The sequence below is a fragment of the Cynocephalus volans genome, chromosome 4 (assembly GCF_027409185.1).
Source record: "Cynocephalus volans isolate mCynVol1 chromosome 4, mCynVol1.pri, whole genome shotgun sequence".
Lineage (NCBI taxonomy): Eukaryota > Metazoa > Chordata > Mammalia > Dermoptera > Cynocephalidae > Cynocephalus > Cynocephalus volans.
The window spans coordinates 158653374-158677288 of NC_084463.1; the positions used below are offsets into that span (position 1 = coordinate 158653374).

General features: G+C 39.6%; 1 protein-coding gene across 1 annotated transcript; it reads right to left on the reverse strand.

Moving 5' to 3' along the window:
• Nucleotides 1-1284: 1284 nt before the first annotated feature.
• Nucleotides 1285-21940, reverse strand: LOC134376682 (olfactory receptor 5G25-like). Its single transcript, XM_063095161.1, is given in 4 exon segments — nucleotides 1285-1630; nucleotides 8842-9081; nucleotides 9083-9681; nucleotides 21887-21940. Coding segments are annotated over 4 exon segments (1239 nt in total).
• Between the last annotated feature and the right edge of the window lie 1975 nt (nucleotides 21941-23915).

Below are 23915 nucleotides of genomic sequence, written 5' to 3' on the forward strand. Positions count from 1 at the left end.
GAAAAGAGGAACATGTACAGAGACATGAAAATCCACTACAACATATATTGAGAAGTTAAAATAAAAAAAATTTTAAAAGAAGGATAAAAAAAAGAGTTCTTATTGAAAGGTGTTGATTTACTCCTAGGATTTTATTGATTTTTGTTTGGATGTCTAAAGTATCTTTTGTTCCTTTTTCCTGATTTACTGTTTGTCTTCTGTGTTTGTTGGTTTCTTGGGCTGGTAGATAATTTTTTTTTCTCTTTATTGTTAGCATTTTTATTTTATGAGTGGGTTTCATTCTTTCTTGTGTATTTATGGCAGTGATGGTTCTTTTTCAGGTACCAAACTCAGTACTCCCTTGAAAATTTCTTGTAATGCTGGTGGTGTGGTAGTGAACTCCTGCAGTTTTTGTTTGACTGAGAAATATACTATTTGTCCTTCATTTTGGAAGGATAGCCTTGCCGGGTAAAGTATTCTTGGCTGGCAATTTTTGTCTTTTAGTATTTTAAATATATCATACCATTCTCTTCTGGCTTCTAGGGTTTCCAATGAAAAGTCTGATGTTCCTCTGATTGGGGCTCCACTATAAGTAACTTGATGCTTCCCTCTTGCAGCTTTTAAGGTTCTTACTTTGTCTTTGAGTTTTGCCAATTTGTCTATAACACGTCTTGGAGAGGATCTTTTTTGTTTGAATATGTTTGGGGATTTTTGAGCCTCCTGAATCTGAAGATCTGTGTCTTTCCCTATACCTGGGAAGGTTTCTGCTATTATTTCATTTAATATGTTTTCAAAGTCATTTCCTTTTTCCTCCCCTTCTGAAATACCCATGATTTGGATATTTGAGCATTTAAGGTTGTCTGTTATCTCTCTTAGATTTTCTTCAATTTTTTAAACTCTCTCTTTTTTTTTTTTGGTCCACCTGTGTTATTTCAAACAGCCTATCATCAAGGTCAGAAATTCTCTCTTCTGCTTGTTCTAGCCTGCTGGTTAGACTCTCTGTTGTGTTTTGTATTTCGTTGAATGAATCCTTCAGCTCCGCAAGCTCTGCTATATTCTGTTTCAGGGCATTGATTTCTTTGTACATTTCTTTTTTCAGTTCCTGTATACTTTTTCTCGTGTCATTGTGTTGTCTGAGTTTTCTTGTATCTCATTTAGTTTCCTTAGAATTGTTGCTCTAAATTCCTTGTCAGTCATTTCAAGGACTTCCTGTTCTATAGGATCTAGAGCTTGAGATTTATTATTTTCCTTTGGTGATGTTGTACTTCTTGATTATTTGTATTTCTGGTATATTTCCTTTGGTGTTTAGTCATTGTGGCAGAGGATCTTGTGGTCCACTCGTTTGACCCTAGTGTCTGTCTTGGATCCTGCTGGGACTCTCAATTCAGTATGGCTTCCTTGGGGCCTGTGGACCGGCAGCTTGGGCCTCTCTGGGCCATGGGGACTGGCCTCAGGTGGGAGTCCTGGGATATTGTGCCTGCCTTTCCAGTGCGGGTCGCTTGGGGCCCTGTTGGCCCGGCAGCTCTCAGGCCTCTCTGGGTGGAATGGTCTTGCTCTTGATGTCCTTAAACTCAGTAAAATATCTACTGGGATCACCTTATTTATATTCTGTGCTTGATTAGTAAACACCTTTTTTTTTTTTACCTTCTTCCTAAACAAGTAAATACTAAAAGAGTAAAATTTGTGTGCAATGATTGAGCTTCTAAGTTCTCCCCCACAAGATGTACCAAAAAACTTCTGCAACTATTCAGCCAAAGTACATTACAATAGAGGGTACCTTATACTATACCCAAATGCTCTGCCTTTTTAAACACTGAGACCAAAAGAAATGAATGTAAACAGACATTTGCCCAAGTGGGGAGTTACCTACTAATGCTGTGGAAGAAGTCAGATCAAGCAAGTATCATGATTCCACTGCCGTTTCAACATTCACCAAGTCATCCATTCATTCAGTGTGATCATCCTCACAGGCACATACACACTGTAAAATTCCACTGGGTCTCCATCCATCCTCACCTTCTGCTTCAATGGAGGAAACGTGCACGCACACAAATTGACACGCACGCACACATGCACACACACATGCAGACACTGTTTTTCTTATTCTTTAATAACTTAAACATTAGTTTTTCTTCCAAATCCCATCATTCTTCCTTTGATTATAAAGCAGTATTTCACAACCACATATAATTATTTTTCTTCACCTTTGAATAAGGATATGAGATAGATCCACCCACAGTGTTTTCATCTAGTGGAATTTCATAGAGGTAGGATGAAATCTTACCCTTTACACTAAATCTTCACAACCTGAATCTATGACACTCTGGATACATACAGAATTGTTTCTCAAATTTAATATAACCTAAATATCCCCTGGGAACTTGCTGAAATGCAGATTTTGATTCAATTGATATAGAATAATTCTGCATTCCTGATAAGCTCCCAGGTGATGCCGATGCTGCTTCTCCAAGCCACACTGTGAGTAGCCCTAGAATGCAGCACTCTTGCTAACTCTGTTTCCAAATATATACGGTACCTGTGGAGGCTGTCCTGTACAGAACAATATGTGCAAAATCAACACCCTGCTCATCACTTAAAAATGTATTCTCACTTTCTCAAAAAGCAGTGTCTGAACAGCACAAGACTAAATGCTAAGCTATCTGATTGGTTCTGTCCTGAATCTCTAGACACATGAACAATTGAGGAAATATCTTTCTGCCTTTTATTGGGCAGTTGGATGAACTATTGTATTTTATGAAAGAAAGTTTGGGTTTGGTCACTCAAACATACAATTACTTTTCAGTACCATTGTGATAGTTCATCTTGTTTTTCTAAGGCTGACAGCAAAAGGATTGATTTGGAATGTGTTAAGCAATTTTATTACACACAAACAGATATTTTTTGAACCACCCTATAAAGAGGGGTAGAACCAAGAAATGCAAAATCAATGCTATGTTTTTAACCTTTTATTAACAAACAATACTGGAACAGAAAAGTGCAAAAATCTTACTTGCACTGCTCAGTGAATTATTACAAAAGAAACACATCCATGTAACCATACTTACATCAGAAAACAGAGCATCACTGCCACCCACATTTTGTTTGTAAAATTTATCCATTGTTGAATAAATCCATAGTTCATATATTTTTATTGCTGTTATTATTCCATTATCTGGTTATTCCACAAATGATTTATTATTTCATTCTCAGACATTTTAGTTGTTTCCAGTTTGTAACCTTTATAAATTTTTTCCCCAATGAACATTCTTATCCATGTCTTTTAGTAAATGTAAGCATAAATTTCTCTTGGGAATATACCAGGAAGTCAAATTGCTTGGTTGAACTGTCAAACTAAAATTGCAATAGACAGAGTTAAATAAGCAAGGAAAACTTTATTCAAGAATATTTCAGTAAGGGGCGTGAGGTCAAACTCAACATCACTAAAACAAAAGGCAGAACAGTTTTTAAACACTGGGGTGAGTTAGTAAGAAAGCACTGGAGTCTATTGTAAATAGAGCTGCAATAGGCATGGGAGTGCAGGTATCCCTTTGACATGATAATTTCCATTCCTTTGTGTATATACCTAGCAGTGGGATTGCTGGAGCATATGGTACTTCCATCTGCAGCTGACGAACCTCCATACTGTTTTCCATAATGGCTGTACTATTTTACAGTCCCACCAACAGTGTACAAGAATTCCCTTTTCTGCACAGCCTCACCAGTATTTGTTATTTTCAGTCTTTTCGATAATAGCCAGCCTGGCTGGGGTGAGATGATATCTCAGTGTGGTTTTGATTTGCATTTCCCTCATGATTAGTGATGTTGAGCATTTTTTCACATACCTGTTGGTCATTCGTATGTCTTCCTTTGAAAAATGTCTGTTAGCTCCTCTGCCCATTTTTTAAATTGGATTCTTTGTTTTTCTTACTGTGGAGTTGTTTGAGTTCCTCGTATATTCTGGATATTAGTCCTTGTCAGATGAATAGTTTGCAAATATTTTCTCCCATTCTGTAGGTTGTCTTTTCACTTTGTTGATTGTTTCCTTTGCTGTGCAGAAGTTTTAGTTTTATGTAATCCCATTTGTTTATTTTTTCTTTTGTTGCTTGTGCTTTGGGGATCTTATTCATAAAATCTTTGTCCAGACCTACATTCTGAAGTGTTTCCCCTATATTTTCTTCTAAGAGTTTATAGTTTCAGGTCTTATACTTAAGTCTTTAATCCATTTTGAGTTGATTTTGGTATATGGTGAGAGGTATGTGTCTAGTTTCACTCTTCTGCACATGGATATCCAGTTTTCCCAGCACCATTTTTGAAGAGCCAGTCTTTTCCCCAGTGTATGTACTTGGTGCCTTTGTCAAAGATCAGTTGGTTCTAAGTACCCAGATTGATTTCTGGGTTCTCTGTTCTATTCTATTGGTCCATGTGTCTGTTTTTATGCCAGTATCATGCTCTTTTGGTTACTATAGCTTTGTAGTATAGTTTGAAGTTAAGTAATGTAATGCCTCTGGTTTTATTTTATTTTTTCCCCATTGTTGCTTTGGCGATTTGGCATCTTTTGTTCAATATGAATTTTAGGATTGTTTTTTCTATTTATGTTTTTTTTTTTTTCTATTTCATTGGTGTTTTGATGGGGATTGAATTGACTCTGTAGATTGCTTTGGGTAGCATGGACATTTTCACAAGGTTAATTCTTCTAATTCATGAACAAAGAATGTCTTTCCATCTTTTGGTGTCCTCTTTAATTTCTTTCAGCAGAGTTTTGTAGTTCTCATTGTAGATATGTTTTAACTCTTTGGTTAAATTTATTCCCAGGTATTTCATTCTTTTGGTAGCTATTACAAAAAGCCAAGATATGGAACCAACTTTATATCCATTGATCGATGACTGGATAAGGAAAATGTGGTACATATACACAATGGATTCCGTGGGTGGATCCAGAGCTTTCTCCAGCTAATAGCAGAAGTAGTCAGAGAGGCTTGAAGTATGAGGACTGGATGTGTTATTGCTGGTCTGAGGATAGAGGACCACATGAGAAGGACTGTGTCATCCTTAAAGAGCAGAGAGAGGTCCCTGGCTGACAGTCAGTGAAGGATAGGCACCTCTGTCCTGTAACTGCAAGGAACTAAATTTTGTCAACCACCCAAATAAGCTTTGAAACAGATTCTTCTGCACTGTGTCCAGAAAGGAATGTAGATTTTCCATCATGTTAATTTCAGTCTTGAGAGACGCTGAACCAAGAATCTAGCCATGAGGGGCCTGAACCTCCTGATGACAGAAACTGTGAGGTAGTAGATTTATGTTTTCTCAAGCTGCTAAATGTGTGATAATTTGTTATGCAGCAATGACCACACTTGGTATATTAATCTTTTAAATGGAAACATTAGTGTTTCATTTGTGGGATTATTGTAGATATCAGAGATAAGTCTGTAAAGCCCATAGCATGTAAACTGTTACATTGTGGAAGTTCAATCGATCATAATTATTAACAGGATTATTCAACAAATGGAATTGGGTTAACTTATTATCAAAATGCAGTAATTTAAGTATGACTTTGATCTTAGGAGATCTATTTTTATCTCCTAACATATGCTAAATAATAAATTCTAAGTTTAGATTCTATTGAAGAAATTGTTACACATAATAAAAGTGAGTATTAAATTAATTCTTTTGCAGGCAAAGAAAAATTGGACAATATATCAGAGTTCTTCAGTTGCAAGCAACAGAAATAGAAAATCTATTGCGAGTATACTGGGTAGCTCACAGCATCAATGCGAAGACGAGAGAAACAGACTGAAGACACCATGTGAACCAGGACAGTTCTGGGTATCCCTCTGGCACAGACTGTCTGTCTAATCAGGAGATTTTGACTGAAATGAACAAGCCCCAACAATTTTTCTGCTGTGTCACTCTGCTTACAACTCAAGTCCAGGGATAAATTGTTTAAGCTTAGCTCTGTGCCTGTACCATGCTGTAGGAAGGCAAGGACTTCAGTCACAGTCCTTCCAAGACTGTATTCTGTAGGTGAGAAATAATACTCCAATAGTTAGGGTGTTATTATAAATATAAATAAAGTAAAGGTATGTCTGTAAGCAAGAAACAAGTACATATTACAGGAAATATTGAAAAATATGATGCCTTATCAAAAATAAAGATCATATCACTGGAACTGCCATATAGAGACAAATAAAACAAAATCATAAAGAAAAAGTCAATTCACTCTTCAGAAGTCACCATTTTTTGATTATGTATTACATGCCAAACTCCATGTTCAGTCATACATATATTTTAAGTGTGTATGTATGGATATTTGTTCAACCTGATGAATTTTTTCTTTTTGTCATTAAGCCACTCATCCAAGTAAACTTGGGCAGGGCTCTTATTTTTAACAATATTTGTCAAACTTTAACACCAATGAAATAAATAATTTAGTATTGATCATCCCTAATTTTTTAATCAAATATGAACCGAATATTTTCAAACAAATATGTATTGAGCACCTATCATGTGCCAGACTGTGGAGTATGGAGACAAAGCAGTGGACCTAAAACGTTCTTACTCTCACGAACCTTATCTTCTACTGGGGAGAGACAGACAATACGAGAACAAGTAATTACATAATATTTTAATGTTTAAATACCTCAAAAAACAGAAAAGTGGAAAAAAAGGAAATGGTTGGGACATGACAGGAGCAAAGAGCTGTTTTGGGCAAAGAGGTCCAGGGTCCAGGGGTCTCTTTGATGGCATGACATTTGAGCAAAGACTTAGATGAGATAAGCAGTGTGCTGGATCACTGCTCTAGGTGGAGGAAACAGAAAATATAAAGGCCCTATAAGACCTTTAGTCTAAACTGAAGAAATCCCACAGTGGAATTCCCCTAATGGTATATACACCATTGTAGAGGAATGTGCTGTAAAGAATGCTTTTCTTTTTTTCAAAGAAAGAAAGAAAGAAATTTGCACAGTTTCAGATTACAAAGACAATACATTTTTTGTTGTTTTGTTTTGTGTTTATGTCCCACGGGGCCTTGGAGTGACTTGGGAATAGTCCACAATTAATCTAGCAAAAAGTGTGCGTCTTGAAAGATACTAACTTGGGCAGAAAAGAGTCTCCTGTTCAAAAGGTGGCAAGTATTTTAAACTATTCTTATAAATGATATATATATTTCTTTGCATTCACACAGGGATTTCTTAGGAAATCCCTTCTGCCTACAAAGAATTATATAATCGCCTCCTACTTTCAACTCTCTCCATTCCCAAAACACCTACATCATATAATGGAATGAAGAAAAATATTCTGAGGATCAGAATAAACTAGCTTGCAAACTTTGCCCTCTGTCTTAGAAAATCCAGAGGTCTCTGTTACTATTTTGTGGCAGGTCCTTTTCTCCTTTTCCAATCCAAATAGTGATATCCAGACACCATGGAAAATCACACAATAAAACAGTCGTTCTTTATCTTTTTTCAATCCCTAAACTACTTAAAGAGGCTTCTCCTTACCACGCTTTCTAAAACACACCCTTTTATTCCCTATCTTGTTTCCTTGATTTTGTCACAGACATTACCATAGATATTATGTAATCAATTTTTAATTTTTGTAAGTGTTTTTGTTTGCTTGCTTGGCTTTTATTACATTAGCCTGTAACTTCCATGAGGACTTTCACTCCCAATATGCATACTACCCCATGATGTGCACCACAGTGAATACCCATAAAAATTTGTTAAATTAATTAACAATTGCAGCATTCTTTGAATCCTTTCCCTCTATTTAAATAGCATCTTACTGAACCTTGCCCCAAATCATTACCCAACACAGACAGCATCACTGGCAGAAAGCATGGTGAAGAAACAAGAAAAAAAAAAAAAACCTAAACACTAAGGCATTAGAGATTACTTACATCTTTCAATGTCCATGGACGAAAATTAAATGCCTCTTAAAGAAGGCCTTCAAAGATTAGGCAGAGTGTGGATCTGAAAGAGTCTTGCATCTGTACAAAACACATGTTCCATGCCCTTATTTATTGAATTTGTTGCTATGTTCCAGGAAAAAAAAAAACACAGAAAAATGGTTGAAAAAATATATCATAATGGGAAAAAATGGATAAACCCAATTATGAGGTTATGAGCAATACATTGATTCTTCATGGCTGTTCAGTTCACCATCTGTAAGATGGGAATTTATGTCCTCCCTACCACTTAAAAAAATGATAAATAACAATAGTAATAAATACCACTCTTTTAAAACACTGCAATGCATTCTGTTCTTTACATGCATAAATCATAAGCTTATAGTATCAAAAATCCTAACAAGTTGTTGCTATCACCAGAGTGCATAGCAAAGTAAAAGCATTTTGCAAAGTGTCTACTCCAAACATGAAGATACTTTGGGAAAGTGCCATGGTTACATCCTACCAGAATAATACCCTTTATAACAGTTTATGTTTCAAAAGACTCAAAGCCGGGCTTGCAGAAAGTTGAGGGAAATCACTCCATAAATTAAAACTGAGGTACTATTAACTTCACTTGTTATGATTTTTCCATTTATTTGGGATTTAACAAAGAACCTCTCATTTTGTAATCACAAACCTTGAAAATATTTTCTAAATTTTAAAGGTTCTTTAATCCACCTATGTCAGTTTAATGTTCTAAATCTCATTCTCATTGAATGAGAAATGAGGAAATCAAAATGATAAGATTGCTAACCTAAAGATATTTTGTGACTTATCAATAACACATGGTAATAAAGAACAAATCTCAACTTGAATGCAGGTCTCTCCTCACCCTGTCCAGTGTTGTTGCCTCTTTGCAGTATTACCTCTCAATCTGTAGCACAGTTGGTATCCTCATTTACTTATTTATAAGAAACTTCTTCCTTTCTAACTTCCTTCTAAGTGAATCTTTGACCTCCTTGTTTCTCAAGCTATAGATAAGTGGGTTCAACATGGGGATCACTGCAGTGTAAAACAGGGACACCACTTTATTGATGTCCAGAGAGAAACTAGAGCTTGGACGCACACAGATAAAGAAGAGAGTCCCACACGGGATGGAGATGGCTGTCAGGTGTGAAGAGCAGGTGGAGAAGGCTTTGCACCTCCCATCAGCAGATGGCAATGACAATACGAATGTAGGAGACCAAGATGATCACACCACTGAGTACTCCCAGGGCTCCCGCCATGATGAAAAGTAAAAATTTGTTGACCTGGGTGTCTGTACATGCCAAGGAGAGAACCGGAAGAAGGTCACAGAAGAAGTGATTGATTATATTTGGGCCACAGTAGGGCAGGTGAAAGGTGAGGGTTGTATGGGTCAAAGTGCTTATGAGGCCCATGGCATAAGGCCATACCACCAGCTGCACACAGACCTGCTGGGACATAATGAGTGTATACAGCAAGGGTTTACAAGTGGCCGTATACCAGTCATATGCCATGGCAGCCAGAATGAAGCATTCAGTGACTACAAAATGACCAAAAACCCATAACTGGGCAGCACAACCAAAAAAAGAGATTACTTTTTTCTCCACATAGATGTCGGTCAGCATCTCGGGACCAATAACAGAAGAGGAGCAGACATCCGCAAAGGACAAGTGGCTGAGAAAAAAGTACATGGGAGTGTGGAGTCTGGAATCCATCCAAATGAGAATGATCATCCCCACGTTTCCCAGAAGAGTGACAAGATAAACAAAGAGAAATATCAGAAAGAGAACAATCTGGTACGGGTGGCGGTGATTTGTTAATCCCACAAAAAAAAAAAAAAAAAAAAAAAAAAAAAACTTGGTCACCAAAGTTTGATTTCTGTGATCCATTTCTCTTATTCAATCTGTTGTGAGAACGAGAAAGATTTTTCTATGCAATAAATTCATAATTGAAGGCTTCTTAGTTTCACATCTGAATTCCACTTTTATTTTCATAAGTTCCAGAGCATAGGCTGACAGCCAGTGGTCCGGAGTCCTTCTGCTGGTGGTCCTACTAACTCGCTGCTGACCATCTGGGTAATCCTGAGTTACTCACTGAACCTCACTGAGCACTTCAGTTTTCACCTTCATCAAAAGAGGATTTTGGTACAGAATCAGAATTTTAGACCTAGAAGTGAACTTTGGAGATTATCTAAGGCAAGTCCTCTAACTGTGCCAGGTTTATAAAAAAAAAATGCTTAAGAACGGCTTTGGAGGGGGTGGGGACGATGTTGGGAGGAGGTTGGGTGGGGAACATGCGGAATATTGTAATCTGAGGTGGTGGGCATGCTGACAGTATTGATCTGATCATCACTTCTTGGGAACAGGTGCTGGCGGTCAGCTCTGTGCTCCATGAATATGTATAACCAATCAATCAATCAATCAATAAAAATGAAGTGAAAAGCTGCTGGTCTTTTGTGGTGAAAGGAACCTGGGAAAGAAAAAGCTTGGAGGGACATAATTTAAGATTAGTAAGAAAAAATTGTACTTTAGTAGTAAAATGTTTCAGTAATTTAATATTTTCTAAACATAGATAGGCGTCTCATTTATTTGTGCTTTATTTATGTTATATTATTAATATTTTTATTATTTGTTACACAAAGAAATTGAAAGCAGCATTTTACGTATCAAAATAAATTTAAGTCATGAAAAAAAATTAGAAGCCTGAAATTGCAATATACACATCTACAATTTCAAATGATTGCCTCTGCAGGAAAAGGTAATGAAGTCCCTATGCCACTGATCATTGCTATGTTTTTTGAACTTTGCATTAAACTTGAAATCCTGTGTTAAATAATAGCTGCTGTGGAAAAGCCTATTAAGCTGTATTTTTACAGCCTTACCAAAGCCAAATATTCTGACTGAGCAAAACAATACTACTACGTATGCATGTGACTTCAGCCATGAGCAGAATAAGAATTCAAGTCGGCTGATTCAGAGGTTTGTTTTCTACTTATAACACAAAATCTAGGTAAAGTGAAGTAATTAAGTAGCAGAAAAGCCAAGTCGTCTTAATTCTAGCATTCTATGAGCCCGTAAATCTTCCAGCACTTTTCACTTCCTGTATGCCAAACACAAAATTTAACCAAAATGTATATGTGAGTTAGGTCATTGAAACCAAAAGACACAGACTAAATATTCTATTTGCACCAAATTATTCTTCATGGTGACCTCAGAGATGATGTTTTCCCGGGCTTCTAAGCTCATTTTTACATTTTGGCCTCCTGAATACAATTTAGGTAATCATTTAACTCACCTGTATGAAGAAACAAGCCCTAGACTCTTTGCCTGTCTATGTCAAAGTGGATTACAAAACCCACAGTTTCCGATGTGAAAATAAGTTACACCACGAATGTAAATTTGTCTTTTTTCTTGGCTTCTTCAGGTGTCCAGGAGGAATGTAAATAATATACTGATGCCATCTTGAAAACTGAGACTTCCAATGGTACTTTAAAAAAGAGTTCATTAGCTCAATTCTGAACAGCACATGCAGAGGTTTTTCTAAAGACTTGTGAGTAAATTGTAGCCGACTCCCTCGAGGAACCAGAAGCTCAGGAGATCAAGTTCATGGGGAAGACATTAAAATTGTTTTTTGAGAAAATAATTTTGGGGATTTTGAGTCTACCCTAATTGCACCAGTAAAACATTCTCTGTCTCTTCGGGATTGTTCCAAAAAGAAATTCTAATTTTGAACCTTCAACTATTACATGGTGAGCACCAGCCCTGAGAATTGTGAAAAAGAGCCTGCTTCAGAGAGATTATAGTCAGCAAGATAGTCCACAAGGGAGTCTGGGTGCACAGCAGCACTAGAAACTCCGTGACTGGTGCAATAGAAACTAGATAGGTGAGATCACAGTAACAAGAAGTGTTTGTAAGTAGTGTCATGGAAGTGTTAAATCTCAAAGGGAAGCTAAGATATAGGTAAATAAAGTGGATTGGGGCTTCTATGCATCAATGGGCAGCTACAAATCTGGACAGCATCTTTGAGAGACAAAGAGAGCTGACATTGGCTGTATAAAAATTTCAAATGTAAAATTTGAAAACATATTTGGGACTAAACTTTATATACATTTTAGCAACAGGCAAAAAAGTTTTTTGGTTTTTTTTTTTGTAAATAATGAAGCATCTTTCAAGGTATTTCAGAAAATAAATGATATTTATTTGCATAAAGTTGCAAGAGGAAATTAATCTTGTCACGGGTGGTGTTTACTACACACACATTATTCTAAGTGCTTTGAGAGAATTATCTTATTCAAAGGGCATAAGAACACAATGCCATGGATTAAAAGAAAGGTCTAGAATCTCCTACCTCTTCTCCCTCACTTTGTCAATTTTCTTTTCTTGAAACTAGCAAAACAGGAATCTTCACTCTCTTTCTTCCTTTTGCTTAAAACACTTTTCTCTCCAGATATCTGCACAATTTATTTCCTTCAACCAGGTTCCTGCTACAATATCCCCTCATCAGAGTGCTCCTCTCTAATCATCCTTCATAAGTACAGCTGACTCCACCCCAACCGCCATCCACTTTCTGTCTCTTTGCCCAATTTTATTTTTCTTCAAAGCAATTGCCAGTTCTTAGCATTGAATTTTGATTGCATCCACCCACCCCATAAGAATAAGCATGGGTTTTGTAAGATTTTCCACAGTGTATCCCACCTTCCAAATAGTTGCTTAAAATGTAAATGCTTAATACATATTTTAAACAAATGAGGAAATGAATAAATGGAAGATAACTCTAAGAGTATGGCTGCAGGAAGAAGAGTTAGGAGAATAACCTGACTTCTTTTAGGAGTTGGGTAATGAGAACTTTCTCTGAGAATGGAAAGGAATTAAGGATATTTCTTTGTGAGACAGTTTTAGAATAGCCAAACCTAAATGGATAGGATTTTGTTCTCGGGAAAGGAAAGGAAAGTAAGATGCCTCCCAGACACCACTCAAGGAAGAACTTGCAAACCAAATATGGAGAGTGCAGTCAGCAGACAGTCTTCGGTTATCTGCTATTTCAGGGTCTGCCTCAGCAGCAGAAAGCCACCTTGCCCAAGATCAGACCCTTCCAGACACAAACCTCATCAGGTGACTTGGTAGGCATGGATATTAATGCTTGGCCATTATGTCGTAGCCTGGGAGCGTTGTGACAGACAAGATGTGCTCCAGGGTTCTGCCCCTTTGGTATAAGCACTGTCAGGCCTGCTTCACAGTTTAACTTCCTCCTGTGCTCAATCCTGCATCCTCCGCCTTGCATTCACTGATGTGGATTCCTGGTAAACATCGTGAAACTCAAATCCTGTCTGAGTGTCTGCTTCTGGAATAGCAAGCCTGCAACAGTTGGTACCATAGGGGCCTGAGCAATCAGGTGAAAAGATAGAGCTGGAGTTGGATTAGTCACCATCAAGGTGACAGTGAAGACCCCATTACTGTTGGTAGGTAGAGTTCAGGCAGCCCTTAGCAGAAAGTCTCATACTTTATACGTATGAAGTCGCATTGATCTTACACAGCAGAAACAATATATATAACATTATGAAGAGTGAGGGAAGGTATTCTCTGCCATAAAAATAAAGTTCTTATCACTACACCTTCTTAGTGAAACACCAGATAAACTTGGAAGTTTGAATCCGAATAAACTTTCTCTTTTTCTTCCCTTGTTGTCGCCTAAGTGAAGAGGACAGAAATGGAAGGAAATTGCATATTGTCTTAAGAAGAATACGGTAGATAATGTTCTGACTCCAATCAGCACAGTTTTGACCCAGGTAAACCTACAATTAATCTCTGCTTTGCTTCTTCCTAAGTATTAGACATTGGATTATTAATAAATGTTAAAAAGGAAATAAGAACACTTAGCTCACAGAGTTATTTTTAAAAGTGAATTAAATAAAATATGTAAAAATATTTGATACAAGTGTTCTCTGAAAATTAATTTCCTGTTCCTTTTCTTCTCTCTTCTACTAAGGTTTTCCACAGTCTCCAGCCAGCATTTTTTGTTCCTTCATCATGATTCCATAGTCCCATAACATCCCTTTAAAACAGCATTGATCAAATATGCTACATTATTTCCCAATGTAAAACAACTTGAGCAAAGCAAATCTGCTTTCTAATATCTGTGTCCCTAGTCCTTATCAGAGTGCCTGGTAATTTCATCCCTATTTTTTGCAACCACACATCACACCTAGACAGTATAATTGTACAACTATGAAGACAACACACATCAGTTTTTTTCTCATCAAAGACACATGAAGAGAGCAAGCATCCTAACAAACTAGTAGCAAAAGGAAAGTCAGTAGTACAACCTCAGGTGATGCTGTCATCTGATTTGGAAATATGGGCTTTCGGCCAGCGATAAGACCAGAGAACATGCAAACTTGTCTTCAAATACCTCTATGTATGTAGGTATAAATACCTTCGAATACTAATATGGAAAAGGGCATTATGCACAATGGTGGTTTCACTTTTTTATCTGAATAGCCCAGAAGACAGATGGTGTTTGGGGGAATATAAGGTATAAGATGGTAAATTTAGGCTCAAGAGCATAAGGGAATTTTTAACAATTGGAAAATTCCAAGAGTAACTAGCTGCTTTTGGAGGTAACAAGATCCATGTCACTTTAGGGGACACACAGACACTGAGTGACTGACAGCAATTTCTCAAGAATATTGCAGAACAAAATAAGAAGGTGAAAATTCACCTGGAGAGTATTTGTATGCCTGAGTGTTTGTAATCTCATTATGTATGCTGTTGTCATTCAGAGTAATGAGTAATTTTCAAATTTTCTCATAATCCATATGAACACAATTCAAGACATATGATAAAAAAATAGATAATATTGACAAATTGCTGCCAGTATTTCTAACTCATAATAATCGGAAAAGGGAAGCAGACTAATTCAAATGACCAACACAAACTCAAGGCGATGGACATTATGAACAGTCATATGAATACGCTACAGTCTCGCTATTCAACCTGTGGTCCATGAACCAGCAGCTCCAAAATCAGCTGGTAGCTCATTAAAAAGGTAGAATCTGAAGACCCACTCCAGTTCAATTGAATGTAAATCTGCATTTTACGGGATCCCTCAATGATGTATATACACATTAAGTTTTCTAAGCACTGATGTAGAGTCACTTTCATTTCTCCACATGTGAACTTCGCAGTGAATTACCTGTGCAACAAAGGCAGTAAGAGGGACATGAAAAGTTTGTGGAAAAATGGAATTAAAAGACAAAAATATAAAATAAAGCCAATATAATCTCCATCAAGTTAAAACACTTTTATAAGTGATGGTACGAGCCATTTAGTCCATCCCTAATGAACTGAGGTTCCTGGGAATTTAACCATGCTGGTTTTTTTTACATTATTAACTGAAGAAAAATGGGTGCCTAGTAAAGATCCCTTAAATTAAGAAGCAAAAAGAAGTTGGAAGCATCTGAATCAGGACTATAAGGTGAATGCCTAATGATTTCTCACTGAAACTCTCACAAAATTGCCCTTGTTGATGAGAGGAATGAGCAGGAGCACTGTCCTGGTGGAGAAGGACGCTGTGGTGAAACTTCCAGGACATTTTTTTGCTAAAGCTTTGGCTAACTTTCTCCAAACACTCTCATAATAATAAGATGTTATTGTTCTTTGGCTCTCCAGAAAGTCAACAAGTAAAATGCCTTGAGCATCCTAAAAAACTCTTGTCATGACCTTTGCTTTTGACCTGTTCACTTTTGCTTTGACTGGAGCACTTCCTTGGTAGCCATGGCTTTGATTGTGTTTTGTCTTCTGGATCATACAGGTAAAGCCATGTTTTATCTCTTGGTCCAATTCTTCAAGGAAATGCTTCAAGATCTTGATTCTACTTGTTTAAAATATCTGTTGAAAGCTCTGCTCTTGTTTGCAACTGATCTGGGTACAACAGTTTTGGCACCCATTGAACAAAAAGTTTCCTCAACTATAATTTTTTAGCCAGAATTGAGTAAGCTGAACCAATTGAGACATCTATCATGTTGGTTATTGTTTCTGCTGTTAATCATTTGCCTTCTACAGTTACAGTATGATCAGGATTAATTTTTTCCTTGCAAATTGATGTGGATGGTCTGCTGCTGTGGGCTTCATCTTCAACATTGTCTCATCCCTTCTTAAAATATGTTATCCATTTGTAAACTACTGATTTCTTTGGGGCATTGTTCCCACTAATATTTTGTAAAGCATCAATGATTTTACCATTTTTCAACCCGAGCTTCACCATAAATTTGATGTTTGTTCTTGCTTCAATTTTAGCAGAATTCATGTTGCTCTGATAGAGGCTTTTTTCAAACAGATGTCTTATGCTTCTTAGTACCTCAAACAAGAACCTGTTCAGACATGTTATAACGAGTTAGTATGAGCTTATTTTAGTGCAAAAGAATTTGGTATATGCACAGTTTTGCATTATATGCATTTTCCATGAATATAAAATTTAACTGCCATATTGGCATAATTATAGTTGGCAAAAGTAGGTAAGTATTTTAACCCTCCTATAAATCATTTATGGAAGATTTCTAGGGATTATGCTTGCATTTGTCAAGTGGACAAATATCATTTGTTATTTGTTACACAAATCTAAGCTTCTAGCAGAAGCATAATTCATTACAGTTAGTACTTTTATTTGTTCATAAATGGGCTCATATAAAGGGGAAAAATAATAAAAACTTTAAAGAATTTAGTTTTGTAAAAGTATATGCCGAAAAAATACCAGCTATGGATACTGGTCGCGTTACAGCACCACATTCTTAAAATTGAGAGATTGATGAACATTTTGGTAAATCAAAAAGACCAACTTAACCTGCTCTTCAGGTTTAAGAAACATGCAAGTTTTCTGTTTAGTGTGAAGCATGCACAAGAATATTTGAGCCACGATATTCTATCTGCAGAGTTAAAAATATATATATATTTTGGTAATATACTCATATTTATGTTATTTTATGAAATTTGTCTTATCCATAATTCAGCAAATGTACCACTTTGAGAAAATTCTTTATTAATACTCTTTTAATTACTTCAAGATTATACCAAAATTTGGAGGCTTCTGACCTCAGACAAGAAGAATTGTCTCCAATGTGGTATTCTTGATGTATTATAAATTCTAATATTCTGTTTAAGAATATGGCTTATCTTTGTATTGATTAACCTAGAGTCTCCTAATACATTTAAAATATCTTTTGCCCTTGCCATCTGGGCCAATTGCCGAGCTAGGGCTGGGTCTGTAGCTCACAGACCCCTCAAGTCCATTGTCCAGACTGGGTCATAAACCCTTCACACATCAGGCTGAATCCCAGAACCCCTCATACATAGGACTATGAGCTAGGTAAGCAGCAAATAGGTCCTTGGAAGCCATAGGTTGGAGAGTGTGGCCACGCAGGCGGACACCCGAGGCAGATGCCAACCAAGTGGCAGTGCTGCCCATGTGTGCTAACTACACTCACAAACAACTTATTTACAAAGAATGTGTTGCACCACCCCCAACCATCCCTAAGGTGAGGGGGCCTGATTAAACTATTCTACCTTCCCAACAATCCACCACTTCAGGGCCCCTGACCATACAATCTACACATTCAGAATCTTCTGCTAAGTTCCCTTAGTGAGGATAAATGACCCTAATAGTTACATAACCTATTGTCCATTCAATATACCTTAAGGCTTGTAGTTCTGTCCTTTTAACTATAAGCTGCATATGTCTGGTTAGTAGTCACCATTGGTGTGATCCTCCATGGGAATCCTGATGGGTTGTTCAACGCATATTCAGTAGGTGATCTGCAGCCAGAACACTATGGGCAAAAAGACAAAAGGGTTATTGGTAGCAATAGGGGAAGTTCTCACCCCTCTGGTAAGATACATGCCAGTGTGCCACGCTGAGAAAGGATGGTTGCAGGAATAGGTACCTTACCTGGCTTACAATACCATACTTTATCTACTAACACTGTTGGATCTGTGGGTTCTACATGTAACAGTATAGGGGAACTCATAATTGACCATAATGATAATACAAATGTTTCCTTTGGAATAGAGTGCTTATCTGTTCCAGGTCATGTTACCTTTACTCAAGGAGGCCAGGTACTTGTCACCCAAGGTGAAACTTGCAAGCCTTCCTCTAATCCTTTTCCCCAAGGCCCTATTAAACCTACCCAACACATATGGGGGACTTTTATATTCTCCAAGGCCATTCCCATTGTACTGTCTTTACCTGTTGCAAACAGGTTGGGCTGGTAACAAAACTTATCTTTAGTAGTGATTTGCAGCTGTACAGGTGCTGCAGCCCTGTGCAACAGAGCTTCCACTGGGGAGAGTCCACCCTTGCGGAGTCTCCCATTTAGAATTCTGACTGTCAGCCATAATCACCATAGCCATCCCTTCAGAGATGGGGGTTGGGCAGGTAGCCTCAATCCCCTTTTTAAAAGACCATTGCACCATTAAATCATTCCTGCTGCCTGGGGATGATATGGCACATGCAACTTCCACTAAATAGACAACTGGGAGGCCCACCTCTGAACCCCATGTCCAGTAAAGTGGGTTCCATTATCACTGTCTATGACTACAGGCTGACCATACATAGCTGTAAGGCTATTCAGTGCCTTTGCAGTGTTTACCTGGTCTCGGGCCTTGCAAGGCTATACAAACAGAAGACCAATTGCCATATCAACAGCTGTGAAGATGTATCTAAAATTCTCCCACCTTGGCAGTGGTCCAGCAAAGTTCACTTGCCATCGAGTCAGGGGCACCCTTCCTCAAGTTATTTGCCCATCTGTATGGGGCACCCATCAGGAGTGTGGACTCCCTTAGGCACATATTGGACAAGCATGACAGGCATTCTCTACATCTTTCCATTTCATAGGCAGGGCCCATCTTTGAGCTGCCATCCACATGGTTTTGCTGCCAGCATGCTGCATTCATCGATGTAACCACTGGGCTACATCAGCAGCTGGGGCTCTCTCCAGCCATCGTATTTTAGCCAAGGCATTGGCTTCATCATTTCCTGGACTGGCTAAGGGGAAGTGTCCTGTGACATGGAAAAGAGTTATTTCTTTCCCATGTCCCAATTCCCATAACTCTTGCCACATGGCTTGTCCCCACAGGAGTCAGTTGCCTGCCATCCACCATTGATATTTCCAAGTAGAGATCCAAAGTGTTAAACTCTTGAACACAGCCCAGCTGTCAGTACAGATGGTTCATGGCCCAGGCTCATTTTTTATCACCATCCATACTGCTCTCAATTCAGCCCATTGACTGCTTTGCCCTGTGCCATTTTCATACCACATGGTATCTGTTAAGGGCTGGACAGCAACAGCTGTCCATGATGCTGAGGGTCCCCTGCTAGAGCCATCTTTATACCAAGGTTGCTCTGTGATAGGTCCCTGTCTCTCGTGGAAAGGTGTAGCCTCCACCCGTGGGTAAGGGTTGTGCCAAAGTTTGCTCCACAACCTCTATTGGGCCTAGCACAGTTTGCAACTCTTTGGACAAGGACTCATTGACACCGTGCTCCTTTGTTCTATGTATGCTCCCCATTTAGACAGAGTGGGAGTCTGAGCTACACCTGTTTTAGGGTTGGTTGCCCACGCGTGCAGCCAACCTATTATGGGGTATGTTGTCCTTACTAGGACTTGGTAGCTTCAGTGGTATCAGGGCAGAATACACAGTTGCTAACTGCTTTTCTATTAGGGTGTAGTGCACTTCAGCGCCCTTCCAGAGCTGAGACCAGAATCCTACAGGTGTGCAGAATCGGTCGTGTCTCTGCCACAAACCCCATCCTAACCCCTCTTGGGTTATATGTACGTCTAACTCAAATGGCTTAGTGGGGTCAGCCACTTGAAAAGCCTGTATTGCCCTTTTCGTAGCCCAGTAAGCCTGTTCTACTTCCTCAGTCCAATCCCAGGGTGCTCCTTTCTTTGTTAGTGCATACAGTGGGTGTGCCATTTGGGCCATATGGGGTACGAAAGCTCTTCAGTACCCCAGAAGTCCCAAATATGTCTGCAGCTGAGCTACAGTTGTGGGTCAAGGGTATGCCTGTACCTTATCTTTAATAGCTTCTGGGATGACCCTCGTCTTACCCGACAAGACCACTCCCAGTAATTTGACTGACAGCCCGGGTCCTTGTACTTTGGCTGTGTTCACAGCCCACCCATATTGTTCCAAATGACTTAGCAGCGTTGGAGCTGCCTGGGTTAAATCTGCAAGAGAATCAGAGGTTAGTAACACATCATCAATGTAGTGAAACATTGTAACTGTGCTGGGCCTTGTCCACTTGGCTAGGTCCCCAGCCACTAAACCATGACAGATGGTTTGGCTATGCAGATAACCTAGGGGCAATACTTGAAAGATCCACTGTCTTTCTTCCCACGTGAAGGCAAACTGATCTTGGCTATCAGCTGAGATTGGAATACTGAAAAAAGCACTTGCAAGGTCCAGTACATAATGATAAGTTCCCAGCTGAGTCATCAGCTGACCCATGGAGTCATGAACTGAAGGCACAGCTTCATGCAAAGGAGGCACTACTTTGTTCAGTTCTCGATAATCTAGTCCTTCTTCAGGTACCATCAGGCTTTTTCACTGGCCATACCGGAGTATTAAGTGGGCCATGAGCTGGACAAATAATGCCAACTTTCTCTAATTCCAATATAATGGCACTTATGTCTGCATGTCCTCCCAGTAGGTTATACTGCTTTATATTAACTATACATCTTGGCTTGGGTAACACCTGTGGGTCATGTTTAGCATATCCTCATAACACAGGCTTTACTGTCTGTATTCACAGCCAAAACTCTCCAACTGTTCTTTGCAGGTGCAAACCATAAAGTACACCCATATCCAAGGTATATTCAGCTTCGGGGGATATATATACCGTAGATACATGAGGAGGTGATCTTCCTATGCAATGACACAGCTTTGACTTCAATAGTATGTCCTCCATAGCCATCTATACGAACTGTGGCCCCTGGAAATTTACCTGGATTGCCATATATCAGGCTACATTCTGCACCTCTAACCACCAATGCCAAAACGCGCTGCACATCTGTCCTTGACCAATATTTTGCCAATTCAACATGAGGCCTCCGGTCCTCACCTGCCCCCGAAAGATGAGTACCTTGGCCTGCTCCCTAATCAAAATGGAACAGTTCAACCACCTCCTTGGGAGCAACCAAATAGTCCTTTAAATCCACTGAGTGTACCTGACTTCCTGTTTCTGAACATTTGGTAAAATGCTGTTCAGGGTTTTAAACAGAACTGCATTTGGCTGCCAGTCAATTTTCTTTTTATCAAGCCCTGCCACAAGCAAGTCAAGCCACATCTGCTTACAGCTAGCCTTGCTTGGTCCCTTCAGGATAAAACCCCGAGCATTTCTTGGGGGTTTGGTCTTGGCCACCTTTTGGACCTCTTTTGCTTGTCTCCTATCCTCTACTTCACCCACTCTGGCTATCATGGTCCTTATCTCATTTATAGGATGATGAATGTATGAGACCATTATGGCCATCAGTGACCCAAAGGATGCTGATGGGGCATTCTGCAGCACTGTGTCTCTCATGCTGCCTGTAAAATTTTCATCGTCCGGGCCACAAGTGTTCACATTAAACATGGACTGCCACATCCCCAGCTCCCGAATGATTTGGACCAGCTCAGTATACGTTTGTCATTTACTAACAATCTTGGGCTGTTCTCCAGCATTTGCACACATGGTTCAGGCAGCCGCATTCACTCAGCGCATCAAGGAGTGATTACCTCATCCTTGTGCATATCTGTGGCTATTCTGCAGCCGCTGCCTCAGGGACGGGTGCATGGTAATGGAGGCCAATTTCTCCATCTCCTCACCAGAGCACATCACTCTATACACCCCTAGGTCCCATAACCACAGCAGCCAAGCAGCCAGGGTCTCCCCCTATTTCTGCCTTAACTGTCTCCCCAAGTCAACCAGTTCAGCCTGGGTATATGGGACACAGATGGTGAACCGAGTCACCTGTGGATCGCCCACCAGTTGTCCATCTGCTCCCACAGGATGCTCGTGCTTCATTTTCTGATGCACAGCAGGTCATGCCTGGAGATGCACAGTTTGCCCCAGCTCACCACTGGGTTGGTCATGTTCCCTGGTGTGAGAGCAGGAGTGGCCAGTCTCTGCATATTGCCCTCCAGGACATTCATCTGTGCTTCCAACAACCTGCTTTCTGCCACAAATCTCAATCAGATTGCAGCATAGTTAATAGCAGCCAGGCTCTGCTCAGCAGAAAAGTGGCCACCAGCACCACAAGGTCAAGGACAGCCACATTCCCTCCCCTTCCTAAGGGGTTTTGCATTGTAGTACCTGGTCTATGCTGCCTTGCAGTACAGTGTGCAGCAACCAGATCCCAGTCAACAAGAAGATGGCCGTAGAGCAGAGCATATTCGAAGTAGTCACATTTCCTTCTCCTTCCAAGGGCTTTTGGCTCCTGTACCTGCTCAGAATCCTGTCGCAGACTACACCAATTGCCAAGTTCTTTTACCTGCCCATAATCCTACTGACTGGACCAATTGTCAAGCTAGGGCCATGTCTGGAGCTCACAGACCCCTCAAGCCCATTCACAGACTGGGTCCCAAACCCTTCATATGCCAGGCTGGGTCCCCAGACCTCTCACACACCAGGCTGGGTCCCCAGACCCCTCATATACCAGGCTGGGTCCCCAGACCCCTCACATGCCAATCTGGGTCACCAGACCCCTCACATGCCAGACTGGGCCTCTAGACCCCTCACACACCAGGTTAGGTCACCAGACGCCTCACATGCATGTCTATGAGCTATGTAACCAGCAAACAGATCCTTGGAAGCCATAGGTTGGAGAGCATAGCCATGCAGGAGGACACCCGAGGCAGATGCCAGCCAAGTGGTGGAACTGCCCATGCGTACTAACTCTACCCACACAACTTTTTTACAAAGAATATACTGCACCACCCCCAACCATCCCTAAGGTGAGGGAGCCTGATTAAACTATTCCATTTTCCCAAAAACTCCCATTCTGGAACTATCTTTTAAAAAGGGGGCAGAGTTCTATTGAACAAGAAGCACAGATAAGAGATGAGAACTCACAACTCAAAGACTACCCCTGAAAAGTTTATATGGGTTGCTATCAGAGACTGGGCATAGATATTAAAAAATCAAACTTCAACACATAACTAACTAGACACAGATATTGGTATTTTATGATAACCAACTTATCTGGTTTTTTTTTTATTTGTTATGAATATTTATCAGGTACAAAGCTAATTGTCACCACCCGTGCCCAGAATGTGATGGCCAGATCCATACTGGCACTATGCCCATTACCACAAATTGTGATTATACCCTGTGTCCCCCACCCAATGGTCCCTGACCTCCCTCCCCATCCCCATTTCTCCATTCCACTTTGTATCCCTAGGTATGTTCTCTCCCTCTGCAAGTCCAATGCATCGCTGTGGTCTTTCCTTCCTTCTTTCTCTCTTATCTCCCACTTAGGAATGAGTACATGTGGTATTTATCCCTCTGTGTCTGGCTTATTTCACTCAACATAAGTTTCTCCAAGTACATCCATGTTGTTGCAAATGAGAGAATTTCATTCTTTTTTATGGCAGAGTAATATTCCATCATGCACCCTCCAGGAATTATCAAATCCCCATCAAGTTCTACTCTATAATGTCCTAGGACTCCAAATCCTTTCCTTTCTTTCTTAAACCCACTCCAAACAGACTTTTATCCCCATCACTCTAAAAAGCAGCTCTTGCCATGGTTCCCAACTGTATTAATCAGGGTTCTCCAGCGAAATGAAACCAATAGGATATATAGAGATATGCAGAAAGAGATTTATCATGAGAGTGCACATGATTATGGAGACTGAGAAGTCCCATGACCTGTCATCTGCAAGCTGGTGACCCAGAAAAGCAGGTGGTATATTTCTATTCCAAACCCAAAGATCCAAGAACCAGGAAAGCCAGTGTTGTAAGTAATAGTGTCCATAGGCCTGAGAACCAGGAGCTCTGAT